Source organism: Phyllostomus hastatus, unplaced genomic scaffold (genome assembly GCF_019186645.2).
Source record: "Phyllostomus hastatus isolate PE091 unplaced genomic scaffold, TTU_PhHast_1.1 phas_contig_62, whole genome shotgun sequence".
NCBI classification, from domain to species: Eukaryota; Metazoa; Chordata; class Mammalia; order Chiroptera; family Phyllostomidae; genus Phyllostomus; species Phyllostomus hastatus.
In genome coordinates this window covers 16,084,120-16,102,375 of record NW_025333921.1, presented here as the reverse complement: position 1 = coordinate 16,102,375, position 18,256 = coordinate 16,084,120, and the positions used below count along the sequence as shown (strand labels likewise).

The 18,256-nt window shown below is 46.1% G+C and overlaps 1 protein-coding gene and 1 non-coding gene across 3 annotated transcripts in view; both read right to left on the bottom strand.

Moving 5' to 3' along the window:
* THSD4 (thrombospondin type 1 domain containing 4) overlaps positions 1-18,256 on the bottom strand; it is a 576,129-nt gene that overhangs the window by 27,112 nt on the left and 530,761 nt on the right. For both annotated transcript variants that reach the window (XM_045848582.1, XM_045848581.1), the window contains 3 exons: positions 8,404-8,579; positions 5,920-6,016; positions 2,974-3,252 (listed from right to left, as the gene is read on the bottom strand). In XM_045848582.1, the coding sequence (XP_045704538.1) occupies positions 2,974-3,252; positions 5,920-6,016; positions 8,404-8,579 (552 nt within the window). The remainder of the gene's footprint in view (positions 1-2,973; positions 3,253-5,919; positions 6,017-8,403; positions 8,580-18,256) is intronic.
* On the bottom strand, positions 1,462-1,587 carry LOC123825364. Its single transcript, XR_006786900.1, has one exon. It is a non-coding gene; the product is annotated as a small Cajal body-specific RNA 15 (non-coding RNA).

Below are 18,256 nucleotides of genomic sequence, written 5' to 3'. Positions count from 1 at the left end.
TATTAGCTGAGTAAAAAGTAGTACTGACTGTAAAATTAATAGGAAGCAAAACTTTTGTGGAATTAAGTTTTGTCCAGAGACATATCTGCTTCCATTTAAGAAGAGCTCTTTAATTAAATTCAACCAACATTAAGCACATTGTTCTGAGTTAAAAGGTGAATAAGACTCAGTTTGTGGCTTGCAGGGTGCCCATTTGGGGCCCAGCTATTAAGGGATTAAGTAAAAATCTTGGTTTTTAAAGCCTATCCCTTTCTCTTCAGACCACATGGGTTTCACTTTTCTACTTACGAGTTTGTGGGTTGGAAAGCAACGGTAACTACCCTAACCACTTGGCATTCAAGTGAGAGGAAAATTTAGTATCTGCAGCCAGAAAAACACAGGTTAACATAGGAATGCTCTGTGTCTTGCAAAGATGGGCCCTGCTTGAGGCTGTTGTGCGCGGCCTCAACCGGCCCCCTCACCCCGCCCTCTCGCTGCCCTGCAGTGCACCGTTGTGGGCGCCAGCTCCAGTGTTTGGCCAAGGAGGGGAGGTCGGAGGCTCTCTTTCTTTCTCTGATGGTGAGAAAATACCAGATCTATAATTTCTGACTCCAGTGACCACAATGGTTTCTTTCTCTGGGTCAGTTTCGATTACTGCAGAAAGGGAGACACCTGGCCGTTCCTTCATTGTTCAAGCATGCTGTTTAATATTTCTGTAATTGCAAGCAAGCGGGAATAGGGTGGTGAGGGCAGGTGCTGGCTGGGCTCCAGGCAGCAGGAAGAGTCTGGGATCGGTCTGGTGGGTTACACGTCGGGTGTATGGGTCCAGACAGAGGCGCGCTGTGTTGGAGCATGGAACTGGCCCACAGGTAGAAGTCAGTGAGACATCATGGAGAGATGGACAAAATAAGAAGAAAATAAATAATTTCAGTCTTGGAACTCCAGGAATCAACCAACCAAGCCGAGTTTAACCAGACAGACAGAGGTCTTAGCAACGGCTGTATAGAGAACAGGCCACGCCAGCATGCCCGTGACAGGGCCCTTCTGTGGTGATGATGTCACCATTCTGGAAGCATTAACAGAAAGGGAAGTTTCAATGTGACAGGCAGAGAAATGTGTGGCCTGGTTAGTTCCACCAGGAAAGACCAGAGAGGAGTTTGGGAGAGGGTCAGTGTGGGCACAATGACAAGGTAACAGGGGAATGGACTTGGGTCTGGCAGAAAAGAGCTGGACAGCACTGGCAGACTCAGAATTTCTTGTCCCAGCACACCTGTCACCACTGCTGATGACTGTGAGATGGGCTAAATGTTTGGTGCATCCACACTGCCTCACCTGCCCCGCACCCCGACTGAGGCTTGTGGTGCTGGGGGGCAAAGAGGTGCGTCCATGGGCTACTGCCATTGGTCACACGGGAGAAAGCTGGGGCGGGGAGTAGGAGCGAATGGAGGGTTAGGGGAATAACACATCTCTCTCTCTCTATTTTGCTGTTGGCAGTGAGCAGGTCTTGAATTTATTTTGTAAACAAGACTTGCCCTATCTACCTTTTTATTGAGGAGGCTGAAAGCTGAGTCGGCTCCACTTCCAGGGCTCTACTTTCTTAGTCTCCACACGTCTCTGGTTCTGTCCTATTTCTAAGGTGCTTCTTCAGTGCCCTTCGGCCTGAGAACCGGTGCCATTTGTCAGAATGAGGAGGAGGATGGACATCTCATTTTAGGCATCAAGTGGCAGCTGTGAAGTTAGTGTGTGTGTGTGTGTGTCCACAATGCAAAGGAGAAACACTGTCTTAGAACATTAATGAAAATAATATGAAAATCTAGAGAAAATGTTTCTTCAGTTTTGAATACACAAATCCATATTCTTTATGCTAGTGCTAGGACGTGGGTAAAGGCAATAACAGACTTGCACATCCCAGATGTAATGAAGATGCAAACACTGCCCTTGTGTCTCCTCTCATAGCTGATACGTACCACATGTGAAATGTAGTGATGATACAGCCATTCATTCAAGAAGCACTTGAAGAGCACCTACTGTGTGTGTGTGGCAAGATGCCAGGTGCCGAGGTCGCAAGTGTACATCATTAAGACAGCAGGCCAGGCAGAGCCTCAGTTCAAAAGGAACTGTGTCCCATGCTGCTGAGGTCCCTGGGAAGAAGCGCCCACCTCTGCCTTGCAGAACCAGGAAGGGCTTCATGGAGGAGGTGGTGCCTGAGCTAGACGGTGGAGTGGAGGCAGGAGTGCGCCAGCCAGGTGCCAGAGAACAATATGGGAAGCGGGTTTTTGTTGCAGCATGGACCATAAAGACTGGAGCAGTGATGTGAAGGGTGCACTGACAAACAGCACCTGCTCCCATCCTCATCCCATTCTGTCCACAACGCCACACCTGGCGAGCTGCGGACAGGGCCGCACCTCACCTCGCCGGGAGGCCCGGGCCAGGCCATCTTTACAGACATGAAATGGAAGGGAGTCTTCTACACATGCCACCCTTGATATAAAACCACACGACAACCATTTTATGCTTTTATAGCTTCCCCAGTTTCCATCTGGTTCTCAGTGTATGTAGTTCCTTTAACGGGCGTGGCACCATAGCCTCAATGGCAGAACTCCTCAGCAATGACACAGTCCGACCTCGGGCTCCTATGTCAGGTAGGTTCCACACTGCGCACGGCCGTCGAGTCGTGGAAGAGCGTTGCTGAAATGATTTTGGCCTCAGTGTGTAATGACCTCTAGCTATCTGCCTTCCTTTGCTGGCTCTAATCGGTCTCTTTCCACTGCTGTAAATGGCAACCATGAGCACAGCAGCTTTTATGTCTCTTAAGTCCTTCTGGTGCATCGTCAAGCCCGAGGGTGGTCTTGGGGACCCCACAACACAACCTCCCACTCATGAGCCCTCTTGGGGCCAGGTTCATGGAGGGGAGGGTTTGCCGAGCCCCCAGGGCCACCTGCACGCCCCTCAAGGGGGTCTGCGGAGACCCTGCCCGCCCACGCGTGAGCTCACCTTTCCCACAGGTGGTGGAGCACTCTGTTGTGCCGAGCTGCTTCCAGTTGTGATCTCGGCTTCGTCGTGGGGGCTGCGGTGCTGGTGGCACCGCACTGTCTGGCCGGTGGGCAGAAAATCTGTCCGGGTGCCGCACTGGGAAGGTCTGCGCTGATTCAGAGGTGAATATTTCAGGGGCCCCACCGTGCAAGTCTTCCTTCCCCTCTGTCCTCTCCTTCCCTTCTCCCTGCTGCTCCGGGCTCCGCCCCTCTGCCAGTCGCTGGCCCTGGAAGGGCTCCCCTGGGGGAGGTGAGTGCGCACACACAGGTAAGTGCATTTTGGACAGTGAGTCACACGGAGGAAACTGCTTTGACATTAAAAATCAGGTAGCAGGAGATCCTTTCTAATTCAGAGCACATATATTTAAAATATGTAGATGCTAATTTCCCCCATGTTAAAAAACTATTAAAGACAAATAAGGAAAAGATGAACATTCCAGTAGGAAAAGTAAGCAAGGGCCAGAGAGAGGCAATTCACACAGAAAGGAACACAGGCAACAGAATCTTGTGAAAGTGCTCAGCTTCACTCATAACTCCAGAAGAGCAACGGCAAATCTACTTGCCTAACGGTGGAGATTGGACACTTTGGAAACCCCTAAATCATTAAGCTCCTTGCTGAAGGTGCCAGAGAAACACATTCTCATTCACTGTGGGTGAGTCTGTACAGAAGACATAAATTTTGGAGAGAAATTTGGCAATATCTATCCAAGCACATATTAGTTTCATACAAAATAAGGAGGCAAATTTTGGAGTCACTGTTGAATCCAGTTAAAACATAGGGCTTTCTCTGCCCCTCCACCGGTACTTTCTTATTTAGTTGGCTACTTACAATAACTCGTGGTTTAAAATACTATATGCAAATTAAGCCAAGAGAGCCAAGACCAGGCGTCCTGATACGAGGCCATCTGAGAGGCTGTCAGCCACAGACATGCAACAACCTGCTGAGCACTTTGTGTGCGCTGGGTGCTGGGACTGACACCTAATGATTCCCTCTCTTCCCTCTGCCCCTCTCAGACAAAACAAAACTAAATGAAATCTTTGAGTTCAGCTTTTTTTTTTGTTTTGTTTTGTGGACTCAGGATGTGTTCAGAGAACTTTCTGACTCGTCTGAGGAAGCACAGCAAGAAAGCGGCAGAGCTGGATGCAGGCTCTGTCCTCCTGACTCGGTTGACGTGGAGGGTGAAGCCTGGGCCAGAGCGCCCCTCCTCACCGGCTCTCTACAGCTGACCCTTTCTGGGCCTGCCCTGTCCGGGGCAGCTGATCCCAGACCCCATGCTACCTGTTAGGTGGAATCCATTAGGCTTGTCATCAATCGTCATTATCCTGTATCATTTCAAATAGTCTGTCCAATTGCCCCCATAAATCAGCCTCAGCCTCAGCATCTCAACAGCTTGCCATCTGGACTTGGTTCTCAGACTGTGTTATTGCTCCTGGAAATGGCTTAATAATTCGGTTGGGCTGGGTTTGCTGACTTGGAGTTTGAACAACACAAGTACCCCACTGTCGGATGTGCACCAGGCTGTCGTCTCCAGGCAGCCTGGGGGCTCTTCCCCGACCTGTGACAATCAGGTAATGTGGTTATCTGATTGGCAGTCCAGAGAAGGACTGATAGGCCAGGTCTGGCACCTGTCCCCTCACTTCCTAGGATAGGCATCGGGCCAGGTAGCCTCTGGGCAGTGTACCAAGCACAGGCTAGTCACGCAGGCTGGCCCAAGGTCGCTGTGGGATCAGGGCAAGAGCCTAATTCCTCTAAGCTCCCACTTCCTTACTTTAAACATGAGGCTGATAATAGCACCTCTGTCTGAGTGCTGTGGTGAAAATTCTGTGAGCCAACCAACAGGAAGGGTTTGGCAGTGTCCAACACACAGCTAGGGCTCAGCGGGTGTGAGCAATCATCACCATTGATATTTCTGCAGACCTTCTTGTTGGAAAGATAGAAAAGATGGCCTCCATTTGGGTGGATTCCATTATCGCTTGGTAAAAGAAATATCTGAAAGCCTGAGCGCTGAGCCATTCCCAGTGGCAGCCCGACAAAAGCTGCCCGCTCTGTCCATCAGCACAGCCCCCAGGGAACAGGTGTATCACTGGGTGTGAACTCAGTATTCCTTTTTGATAGGTCAACGTCATGTTCACAGAAGCCAAAAGGGGACTAAGAGGAAAAGCGCTGGCAGACAGACTGGTGGCCCTCAAAAGAAGTCTGTGTCCTAGTCCTTGGAACCAGAAATATGTCACCGTACGTAGCAAGGAGGACTTTGCAGAGGTGAGGAAGCTAAAGATTTTGAGATGGAGAGATTATCCTGGATATCTGAGTGGCCCAAATCAGGGTCCTTATGAGAAAGAGGCGGGAGGGCGAGAGTCAGAGACAGAAGTGTGGTGATGGAAGCAGAGGTCAGAGTCAGCGAGAGATGTGAGGGCACCACCCAGCTGGCCTTGGAGACGGAGAGAGGGGCCGTGCACCAAGGAGCGCAAGTGGCCCCTGGAAAAAGGCGAGGAAACGATTCTCTCCTGCAGCCTCTGCCAGGGGTGTGGCCCAGCAAGCCCACTGTGGACTTCTGGCCTTTAGAACTGTAAAACGGTAAATCCACCTTGGGTTGAGCCACTAAGCTTGAGCAGATTTGCTATGGCAGCAACAGGAAACTAATACAGGGCATTTCCATATGGGGAACTAGAAAGAAAAACCCAGGATATTCAATTCATTTTTTGAATCAAGTGAATGAAACACTTATCAGCGAAGGCTCAGGCCAATGGTGGAGCTTCCTCTGATATCTGGGCTCCTGACTCTGAAGTTCGTGCCCCTGGGTTTTCTCTGCTTTGGTTTAGAGACAGAGGGAGTCTGCACAGGAAGAAGACAGAGGAGGCTTTAAAAGGAAATGAGCCGAGGGCTTGGCAGTGAAACGAGGGACTTTACCTGGTCTCCTGTGAGGAGGCACCTGGGGGCTGATGGCGTTGGTCCCCATGATAACATACTCATAGTGGACTCCTGGGTTAGGCTGCTGGTGTATCATCTGACAACACAAAAGTCAGCGTCACTGCATTGGCACGCACGCACGTCCCTCTCCCCCCGGCTTGGGGTTCAGTGGTGTAAGTGGCATTATCTGTAAATCCATGGGTGAGTAATATTAGCGGGCCTGTGACAGATTAAATGAAAGCTATTTCCAGATGGCTTTTTGTCATTTGGTTTTGAATAATGAACAACTTAAAAGAAAACCAGGCTGAAAGTCAACGTTGCATACATTCCGATTAGGAAGATGGGAGCAGGGGGAGTGGGAGGTTTCTGCTGGCTCCAGACCATCCTGTACCGTGGCTTAGATTTTGTGCGATGCTCCTAAAATGTCCAAATAGATGCGTTCACACTACGGAGAACCCATTGGAACACTAGGTGGCGAGATAGAGTCGTGCAAAGGAGGGCACACCTCTGGCAGAGCCAGCCTGGGAGCCTTGAGGTTCTTTCGAAGTTTTTCTACCTGGCTGGCAAGGCTGGCCCAGGAAAGCTCTGCTCCAACCCTCTAACTCACTAACCCTGGGTCCCACCCCTTCTCATCCATGGAAAGCTCCAGAGCCACAATGAGATGCAGTCAGAAAACCAGGTAATCCAGGAAGAAACTCTCCCTGGGTCCCACTCTTTTAGGAACCAATGACAAAAGCGGGAAGTTGCACATGGCTGTGAAGTCAGCAATGAAAACTGTCTGGGGCAAATAGACCAAACCAGTCATCGTGGGCCGGCAGAACAGATCCCTCCAGACTGGTTCTGGAGCACAGAGGCCTGCAGCTTCCCTGGTGGGCAGTGAGGCGATGGGCCCCGTAAAGCAGCAGACGTCAATAGACAGAGTGGGTGTGAGCCACGCAAGGAGACGCGGCCGCATTCTGACGCTCCTGTCTCTGCTGCTTCACACAGGGGCTCTCCTGCTGACCAGCTGTGTGACTTAGAACAAGTCTCTTAATCGCAGCTTTTTGTTTCCTCATCTGGAGAAGAAGGAAGTTAGAATCACAGCGGATCTCTTAAGTCCTTTTAGCTACAAACATCTCTGAGCGACTCCTGCATGGGTGGGTCCGGTTTGGTTGCTGAGTGTGTGTCTGTTCCGTCCGTTCACACCATCATCTCTGCATGTGCAATGGGGCCTGCGCTCCATAAGTCACCCGGCGTCAGGAAGGCAGACGTGAGAACCGCTGAGCTTCTTATACTCAGCAACAATGGTGCTGAGCACAGAACCCCGAAACCGACGGAGGTGCGACCTACGTTTCCTGCCGTCTACCCCTCATCCCCTCTCTTCTCCTTTCACATAATTCGACAGTTGGTCTGAGGTTGGAAACCCTCTCTCCCTCTTCCGTGCCTCTTCTGCGTGAGCATTCTGCCAGTACAAACCTTGTCCCATTTATAAAATTATTGTTGGCCACCACATCCTAGGCCACCCACAGCGGGTCTTTAACAATTTGGGTTTTTTTTTTAATCACTGGTGCTGTTCGAAACCTACTCAGAGTCCAGTGACCCACTGGATTATGTAAAAATAATATTCCAAATGAACTATAATAAGCCTTTCTTTATAGTTTCTAGTCCATGAGCCACTAGGCCCAAGAGGAACAAACATGTAGCGGGACAGCTGAAGGAGTAGTATTTATAGACAGCTCCGACACGGCACACATTGCGTGCTGGCTTTGGAGGTGGTGAGAGCATGCGTATCTATAAGTCAGCCTATTTTTTTTATCATAAAAACCCAATTTCAAGCTTTTATTTCATGTCACCTTTTATTTCCTGATGTTTTTGAGAAGACTGAATTCTAGTGGTTTCTTTTAAAAATAAGGGCAGTTTTTTAACTCCATGCAACTTAATAATTTAGTTTTGTGTTAAATACGTGGAAGTCCTGTCTTCTGCGAGGCAGGGGCCACCCAGTGCCCCTCTGTGCTGTCCCTGGGAGCTCCACTGGGCCATCCGGAGTCCTCTGCGATCCTCCTGTCCTCGTTCGCTTAAAGAGAGTTCGAAGAGGGCTGGGAACTGTGAGAGTCTTGTCTTGCTTTAGGCATTTGCTTTCTTTTGCCATGAAAAGAAAACATGCCAAATTAGCATTAGGAGGAAAGTGCCTGGAGGAGATCCAATGCTCATGAAATAAAGGATACATTTTGACTCTGATTTGGTTCAACAAGTAAAATTGGTTTTACTGGGTCAATAAACTCTGAGGGCTGTAAGCATCTGGTAGAGTTTAAGGTTTCTGTGATCCCGGCGCAGTCAGGGCGAGTGGTGAGGATGAGGCTGAGCTTTAAGGGCACGTCCACCAGCTCTGCTCAGACGGTCTTACTGAGCGTGGGTGACGGTGTGTTGCTTATTTGTTTTAAGTGTGGCTCTTAAAAGTAACGAGACACAAAACCCAGAGGGCAGCCCAGAAACATCAAAACTCACATAGACATCCAAGATCTCATTAGTGGGACCTTCGGCCAGAAAGGACTCGCCCGCAGTGCTTGAAATCTCATTTGGACGCTTGTAGGTGAACATGGTCCCTCCGCCCTCGTATTTTCCGGGCCGGTCAATTGCCCAGTTCCCGTTGATGATGGAGCGGCCAGAGCGACTTCGCAAGGCTGTTAAGAAAAATGAGATAGTTTCTCAGGTAAGCCCGGGGTGTACACAAGAAACTGAACTATCCTACCCCCAACCCCCAGGTACTGGCTGTTGATTCATCAAATTTTTCATTAGGATCCACTGTGTGCCAGGCACTGATCTAGGCCCTGGGACAGGCTGAGGTGTCTGGATCACATCCCTTGGTGCTTCGTCATCTCTTCAACCCACTCTGAACCCTTCACCCTAGAAATGAAGGGTGAGAGTGGTTAGGTGAGGGGAAACTTATGTCCCATTATCCAGGTGAGAGGGTGCACATTGCCAGCTCAGCAGGAGATTTTGGCCCACAGATGGGCTTAGTTTGGACTTCATATTGTTTCTTTAAAAATATAGTTGAACTTAAATTTAAGAATTGGGAGGTTTCACATAAAAAAAATTAGCATTCTAGCTTGTCTTGTCAAATAAGAAGACATGTTAACATTGCCTCCATTCTCTCAAAGCAGCTGTGAGGATTGTCCCTGCCTGCTCTGGTTTGCCCTAATCCCCACCACTCCCTAATATTCCCCAACATGGAGGCTAAGACTCAGTTTATTACCCATTTATTAATGAATACGAATTATTTATTCCATTTGTGATCATGCTGCATTGCTATATTTCTTATAGAAATGCATTTTTCTTATAATTTTTCTACTTGTATGTTCCCTAAAAGTGGCAAAGCTAAATATAGGCCAAGAGGTTTCACGTGATTTTCTCCTACTGGGCCCGCTTCATTCATTTCTATCACCTCCCTGAGTTCTGTGGGCCTTCAAGGCTGAGAGCCATGTTAGATACCTCCACACACAGTCTCAAAATTAATTCTTACAGCATTGCCGAGCAGACGCAGAACCCGATCTTTCAGAGACTGGCTCACGGGCCAGAGGGAACTGTTCAAGTTCAGGAAGGTGGTAAGTGACAGATCCATGATTTGGAGTCCAAACTCACAAGGCAGATGAGAAAAGAGGAGGGGCAAGAAACAGGAGTTAGGGTTAACGAGAGAAAAAAGAACAGCATGTGAGAGCTGACTTTTCTCCCTCGGACTTGTGATGCCTTGAAGCCCACGAGCCAAAGGCAGAATGAAGGCAATCCTGTTGGAAGGGCCATGTAAACGGTGGGCCCTGGGTGATCACTGGCTCATTGAGCTTTCACTTTACAGCATTCCTAAATTGAATTTTTTACAACATGTTATGAAAAAAATGTGTACATAAATTATTGAGAACAATATAATAAACCTCCAGGCACCCATTTCCCATTGTCAGCAATAATCAGCTCAGGACTTCTGGCCAAGATGGAGGCATAAGTAGACACACAGTGCCTCCTCATACAATCAAAAGAAAAACAACACATTTAAAAACAAAAAACAACCAGAGCTGACAGAAAATTGAACTGTATGGAAGTCTGACAACCAAGGAGTTAAAGAAGAAACATTCATCCACACCAGTAGGAGGGGTGGAGACAGGCAGCCAGGGTGGAAAGGACTCGTGGTAAGGCAGGGGCTGGAGGACCAGAGTGGGTGGTCCCACATTTGCATGCAGATAAACCGGGAGAAACAACTGGAGAGCGAGACAACCCAGGGTTCCAGTGCGGGGAAATGAAGCCTCAAAACCTCTGACTGAAAAAACCTGTGAGAGTTGGAGCGGCAGCTGGATAAACTCCCAGCCTCACAGGAGAGTTTGTTGGAGAGACCCACAGGGTTCTAGACTGTACTCAAACCCACCCACCTAGGAATCAGCACCAGAAGAACCCAATTTGATTGTGGGAAGCAGAGGAAGTCACTGGAAGCCGGCTGATGGCTGAGCAAGCAGCTTTGTTTCCTCTCAGACCCCTCCCCCACTGACAGTGTCACAACGCAGCAACGTGGGTTGGCCCACGTTGAACACCTAAGGCTCTGCCCCTTACTATGAAACAGGGGCACTGAGACCAAAAAAAAAGGCTGAAATGAAAGAACAGATCAAAGCTCCAGAAAAAATACAACTAAGCGACGAAGAGATAGCCAACCTATCAGATGCACAGTTCAAAATGCTGGTAATCAGGAAGCTCACAGAATTGGTTGAGTATGGCTGCAAAATTGAGGAAAAAGTGAAGGCTATGAAAAGTGAAATAAAGGAAAATGTACAGGGAACCAACTGTGAAGGGAAGGAAACTGGGACTCAAATCAACAGTTTGGAGCAGAAGAAAGAAAGAAATATTCAAACAGGACAGAATGAAGAAACAAAAATTCAAAAAAATGAGGAGAAGCTTAGGAACCTCCAGGACAACTTTAAATGTTCCAACATCTGAGTCATAGGGGTGCCAGAAGGAGAAGAGGAAGAGCAAGACATTGAAAACTTATTTGAAAACATAATGAAGGAGAACTTCCCCAATCTGGCAAAGGAAATAGACTTTCAGGAAGTCCAGGAAGCTCAGAGAGTTCCAAACAAGTTGGACCCAAGGAGGAACACACCAAGGCACATCATAATTACATTAGCCAAGATTAGAGGTAAGGAGAGAATCTGAAAAGCATCAAGAGAAAAGGAGACAGTTACCTACAAAGGAGTGCCCATAAGACTATCAGCTGATTTCTCAAAAGAAGTCTCACAGGCAAGGAGGGGCTGGAAAGAAGTATTTGAAGTCATGAAAGGCAAGGACCTACATCCAAGATGACTCTATCCAGGAAAGCTATCATTTAGAATGGAAGAGCAGATAAAGTGCTTCCCAGATAAGGCCAAGTTAAAGGACTTCATCATCATCCAGCCCTTATAATGAAATGTTTAAGAGACTTATCTAAGAAAAAGAAGATAAAAAATATGAACAGTAAAATGACAACAAACACAATTATTAGCAACCGAACCTAAAAAGTAACAAAAACAAAAACAAACTAAGTGAATAACTGGAACAGGAACAGAATCACAGAAATGGCGATCACATGGAGGGTTATCAGTGGGGGAGTGGAAGGGGGATAAAGGGGGAAAGGTACAGGGAATCAGTAGCATAAATGGTAAGAAGAAAATAGACAGGGGGAGGTTAAGAATAGTATAGGAAATGTAGAAGCCAGAGAATTCATATGTATGACCCATGGACATGAACTAAAGAGGGGGAATGTGGGTGGAATGGGGTCTGCAGGGAAGAGGGGAATAAAGGGGGAGAAATGGACAACTGTGATAGCATAATCAATAAAATATATTTAAAAAAATAATAATGAACTCATGGCTTATCTTGTTTCACTTTGCAAACCTCGGACTCCATTTACCCTTACGCTTTTCAGTAGGTGTCTCTAAAACATATGGGCTTTTTGTTTCTTAACCCAATTTTCAGCAGTGATTCTACAGTGGGCCTTCCCAGGCCTGAAGAGTTGGAGGCTGCTTAACCGGGTGGAAGAGCCTCCAATTTCCATGCAGTGTCCCCTGCAGACTCTGCCCCTGGCCGGCTGGTTGCCATGGCTACCAAGAGACCACAGCTATGGAACACAGAATCCAAATTATAAAATCAGTTCGGCTTATTGAGTGGCAAAGAAGGCTCAAGAGTAGAGACTGAGGAGCGGCAAGTTTGGGCTGTTTTCTATCAAAACCATACTTCTTGAGAGTGGTCCGTATAGTGTTTCCATTTCCTCATTTCCCATTCATTTCTCAACCATCTCTGTTTGATTTCTGGCCCCCACCCCCCGCCACTTATTCCATGGAAACAGTTCACACCACCAAGACCGCCACATTGCTAAGTCCAACAGACACTTTCCCGGCCTCCTCTTACTGGGCATCATCTCAGCAGTGTTTGGCACTGCTGACCATTGCCCTGGCTCCTGGGATGCCACACTGGCTGGGTCTCCACCTGCACTCAGCTGGGTCTCCGCCTGCTCTCAGGCTTCCGTTTTTCCTTTCTCTCTCATATTTCTCTACTCAGCAATTAATGTTAGCATTCTTTAGGGATTGTGAGTAAATGTCATTTAGGTGCTGTGCTCCTCTCTTGGGCCATTTTGCCTATGTCCATAGCTTTAATTACTGTACTCAGTGAGCTCCAAACTTATGTTTCCAACCCAGACTTTTCCTCTGATCCCAGGCTTTTGTATCCAATTGCCTACTTGACCGCTTCACTCAGATGTGTTGCCTCAGACGGACCTCATCCTTGACTCTTCCAGTGTTTCCTATTTCAGTCAGTGGCACCCCATCTAATTAGAACCCTGGATCATCCCAGCCACTGCCTCCTCTCCTTAGCATCTACATCCAATCCATCATCAAATTTTATTTGACTTCTTCCGTATTTCTTGAACCCATGTACTTTTCTTCATGTCCACTGCCGCAAGTGGGGGCCAAGCCCCCATCAGAGCTTATCCACGTTAACTCAAGAACAGCGGGGCCTTCTACTTGGTCTTCTTGTTTCCTCCCTTTTCAGCCAGAGCAGTCTTTTCAGAATGCAGATTTGATCACCGGCTACAGTTTAGAATCCTTTGGTGGCTTTCTATTTACCTAGAGGAAACCCCTCAACCATTAACGGGGCCGGGGCCCTAGGTGACGTGGTCCAGCCTCACGTGGAGCCACTGTCCTTCTCCCTGTGCCCTGCTCACTGGCCTTCTTCTGGCTCACCTGTCATGTCCCATTCCCTCCAGTATGCTGAGCTTCTTCAGAAATGCTTCCCCTAGCCCCCAATCCTATTTGTTCTTTTTCTTTTTTTTTTAAATTGAATTTACTGGAGTGACATTGGTTAATAAAATTACATAGGTTTCGGGAATACAATTCTATAACACACCATCTGTATATTGTACTGTGTGTTCACCACCCCAAACCAAGTCTCCTTCCACTGTGTATCTCCCCTTTATCTTCTGCCTCCATCAACCCCTTTTTCCCTCTGGTATTTATCGTACTGTTGTCTGTGTCTACGACTTTTTTTGCTTAATCCCTTCACCTTTTTTTTCATAGTGCCCCCCTCCCCTCCCCTCTGACAGCTGTCAGTCTGTTCTCTGTATCTATGAGTCTGCTTCTATTTTGTTTGTTAATTTCTATTGTTCATTAGACTCCACACATAACTGGAATCATATGGGACTTGCCTCTCTCCTATTTGTTCTTTAGCTGTCAGCTCCTCAGTGCAGTCTTCTCCCACCCCCGGTCCAGGCCTGTCTCTTCTCTCACTAAGAAATGCAAAAGCTTTCCCTTCAAGGCACTTGACTCGGTGTGCAAACACCCCCGTTCAGAGTGCGATAGGATTGACGTCCATCTCACAGCACACTGCTAGATCACCAGGGCAAAGGCAGAGCATTTCCTGCCGCGGGAGCCGCAACACTCAGCACCGTGCTCACATGCAGCAGGCATGTCCTGTTTGCTCAACGCCAAAACATGTCACAGAAAAAGGCGGCCACTCGGAAGACAGATGAGCAAAGAACAGTAACTAGACAATTGCAGAAAACCAAGTACAAATATTCTATAAGCAAACAAAGAGATGCTCTGCTTTCCTCATATTGGGAAGGTCAAAATGTTTGGTTTCTTCCATAACAGGGTTCTAGTAGTGCTTAGTTATCTTTAACTTCATTTGAAACAATTTTGTTAGATTGTATTGTGACAGCTGTCATATCAACGTGCATTAAAAAACTTACCAAAATTGGTGAATTTTTGTGTAGCCATTTTAATATTGAAGGTAGAAGAAAATATGCAACATTTTTTGCATACTATGTTTTATTATTTCAAGAAAGGTAAAAACACAACTGAAACACAAAGAAAGATTTGTGCAGTGTGTGGAGAAGGTGCTGTGACTGATGGAATGATCAAAAGTGCTTTGCAAAATTTCCTGCTGGAGATTTCTCACTGGACGATGCTCCACTGTGGGGTAGACTGGTTGAAGTTGATAGCGATCAAACTGAGACATCAATTGAGAACTATCAGTGTTATACCATGTGGGAGACAGCCAACGTACTCAAAACATCCAAAGCAATGAAGTTATTGGTGAAAATGAAAAAATGTGTCTCTTCTTCTATGGAAAAAAACATATGGACTTTTTGGCCAACCCAATAATTTAAGAAATGTAAATCAAAACTACAATGAGATATGCTTAATCCACCAGATTGGCAAATGTTTTAAAAGATTTATGCTGCCAGAATTGACAGGTGTATGAATAAGCAAGCACCCATTACCTTATTGGTGGGAACATAAACTGATTCAACCATATTGGAGGGTAGTTGGTTATATTGTTAAAACTTTTAAGTGCCCATACACTTGACCCAGGAATTGTACTTCTAGGAAACTACTGGAGGTATATCTTTCTCTAAATATAGAAAAGTGTTTGTAACAAAGATATTCTCTGCAAGTTTTTAAAAAAATTCTCACCCAAGGACATGCTTATTGATTTTAGAGAGAGGGGCAGGGAGGGAGAGAGAAGGGGATAAAGATAGATGTGAGAGAGAAACATTGATTAGCTGCCTCTTGTACGCACACCTACTGGGTATTGAACCCACAACCTAAGCATGTGCCCTGACCAGGGATCAAACCCATGAACTTTTGGTGTACAGGACGATGCTCCAACGAACTGAGCGACACTGGACACAGCTCTGCAGGGTTTTGTTTTTAATGTAGAAAAAACTAAAAACAACCTAAGCATCCATCAGTAGAAGATTGCTCAAGGGAATTATCATAGAGGATGCCCAGACAGTGCAGCCCTAAAAACAATGAGACCGGCTGTGTGTGGGCGTGGCACGGCTCTGTGATAATTTTTAAAGAAAACGAAAATGCAAACAGCGTGTTGGGTCTCATCTGTGCATACTTTTAAATGAAAGTATATACATAAAACATTCAGGCACATACATAAACTTTTTGGGGACAAAAACTAGGGTTTAGGTTGAGATGAGAGATGAGAAAGGAGGCATTTCCATTTTATATCTTTTTACTACAATTCAAATTTTGCTTTATCACGTGCCTATATTCCTTTTCTTTAGGCTTAAACATTTTATTTTATTATTTTTTAAAGATTTTATTTATTTATTTTTAGAGAGGGAAGGGAGGGAGAGAGAGAGAGAGAGAAACATCAATGTGCGGTTGCTGGGGGCCGTGGCCTGCAACCCAGGCATGTGCCCTGACTGGGAATCGAAACTGCGATGCTCTGGTTCACAGCCCGCGCTCATTCCACTGAGCTACGCCAGCCAGGGCTTAGGCTTAAACATTTTAATTACTATAAAGGAAGCAGTACAAAACAGACTTACTCCTGAGCAATATATGAATTTTCCCTCTTTACAGCTTCTCCTTAAAATACCATTTAGAGCATCAAAAGCTGAGAAGTGAGGTAAGTCCTGGCTAAGATTTTATTGCCCTTAATGGCTATATTGTAGGAGAGGTTATTATCTGGAAACCAAAAGGTCCAGTAATGAACTGTTTGAAATACTGCAGAGGAGAGAGATGCCAGGGCCTCCCAGGAAATCAAACACTGGGACTCTGAATCTTTTTAGTTCATACCCCCTCTAAAGGTTTACATGAATCCTTACTCATATAACAGCAAAGCATTAAAAAAGCTGTATTAGAGTTTCCGCCAACAGGGTCCTGGTTCCCCATGCCCAGGGTTAGCTTCTGACACAGCTCCCAAACTGGCCGCGACCTGGCCGGGCAGACGGGAAGCAGCTGTGCCTGCAGGTCACAGGCCCGCCAGCAGTGTTAGCACGTGAGCAGTGTCTGGGACGACCCCACAAACAGTGCCACGGACTGGTGCCTCTTGCCAGTGGTGTGTGCACTGCAGGCAAGCTTTGGCAAAGCCTGTTTGACAGCCAACCTCACAGGGATGCCCATGTGAGGAAACCACTTTTGTTTGACATTTGGGTTTATTCCAGTTTTAGAGGTCCGTACTTGACATGTATGTTTGGCTTAAACCATCTGCACCAGCAATGCCCTTCTCCAAGATTCCTTCAGGAATGGTTTATCTACCCAAGCCCTGGTTCTCACACTTTGTCGCATAGTCTCAATGCCCATTGCCAATGGCCCAGCCACAGGCTTCCGCAGTCAAATGAAGAAGGTCGTTTGCTTTGAGCAAACGGATCACTGTGATCTCAATGCCCGTTTCTTCCTTTGGAAAATGAAGGTTAAATTTTCTCCTGGTAGCAAAATTCCAATCTTCTTAATCTTTCAGCAGTTCTTAGAAGTTATTTGGGAAGTAGCCCAACAAAATCAAAGGCGAAGGGGTTCAACGCCATTGCCCACCACCACCACGCCAGCTGGGGGTCTGCAGCCCTGCCATTTCCCGTCCAGCCCATGGGCTTCCACAAAAGCCCACGTGGGGGCACAAACCGAAGTGAGTCTCGGAATATGCCAGCTAATCTGGAAATGGAACATAACTATTCATGTCATACCACCACCTTGGCAGGGCCTGCCAATTACATCTTTATTTTACCATTCCTCCCATTATAAATGTAGGCAACAAACCATAATAGTGCTAGCAGTACTGTGACTCTGTCACCAGTGGAAATCACATATACGAGACCTGTCCAGAAGGTATCTGGCCATGTACTATAATGAAAAATAGAGATATTTGTTGAAGAATATACAAGATACAAGAACATTGTGCATAAGACAACAATGCCTCACTCCCTTTCCAAGTAGGCACCTTGCGACCTCACACAGTTCTCCCAGTTGCCATTAGCTGCCTGGTCAGATATTCCTGAATCTCATGAACAGTCTGAAATCTCTCCCCTTTCAAAGGTGATTTTAGTTTTGGGAAAGGCCAGATATCACAAGGTGTCAAACTGGTCTGTAGGGGGGCTGAGTCACCTGGGTGATTTGATCTTTTGCCAAAAAACTCTGCATGAGACGTGATGCACAAGTGGCAATATTGTTGTGATGAAGCTGCCAACCACCAGTTGCCCATAGCTACAACCTTCTGAATCATATGAATAGTTTCTGTGGAGGAATGTTCAAGCTGAAAGCAAAATTTGATGCAGATTTGTTGCTCTACTTTCTCACTCATTTGAATGTGATGGCCACACAGTACACATGCTCACTCAGTGGTGTCTACCACCCCTAATAACTAGTACAGTGAAGTTGTCATTGTTCACACATATACATTCCAGTCCACTCTCCTTGGCTGCCAGGTTACATTGATGTAGTGCAAACATTTCTCATTATATTAACAATGGTTGGACTTTTTCTGGACAGACTTTGATAATCATATGACATTAAGATGTTACATATATTTTGAAAAATTGTTTAAAAATTCATCACTATATATAACAATTACTGTAATTATGAGACCCTCCAAGAGATCTCCTATTTTAATGTTAAAGAAACACATGTTACTATATTGCAAATTTCTTTTCTAAAAATTTGTGGATAACTACATTTCAATATAATTGGTTTCCTTTGTACTCTTCTGTATCTTATTTTATGGATTTAAAAACAATATTTTGAGAAGGTGCCCACTGACTATCAAGGGGGTCCATGGCACAAACAGGTGAAGAAACTCTGGTCTGGTGATTGATGGTTTTTTGAACACAAATGAACAGAGAATGTGGTCAATAATACTATAATAACTTTATATAGTGAGAATAATAACAGTGTGGTGATAACTTTATAATGTATATATATATATCTCAAATCACTATGTTGTGTACCTGAAACTAATATAATATTATAAATCAATTATGTTTCATAAAAAACCCACAAATGAATGCAGAATATGAATGCCAATCCTATAATATGAATGCCAGGACACGTATTACCTTTCTTAT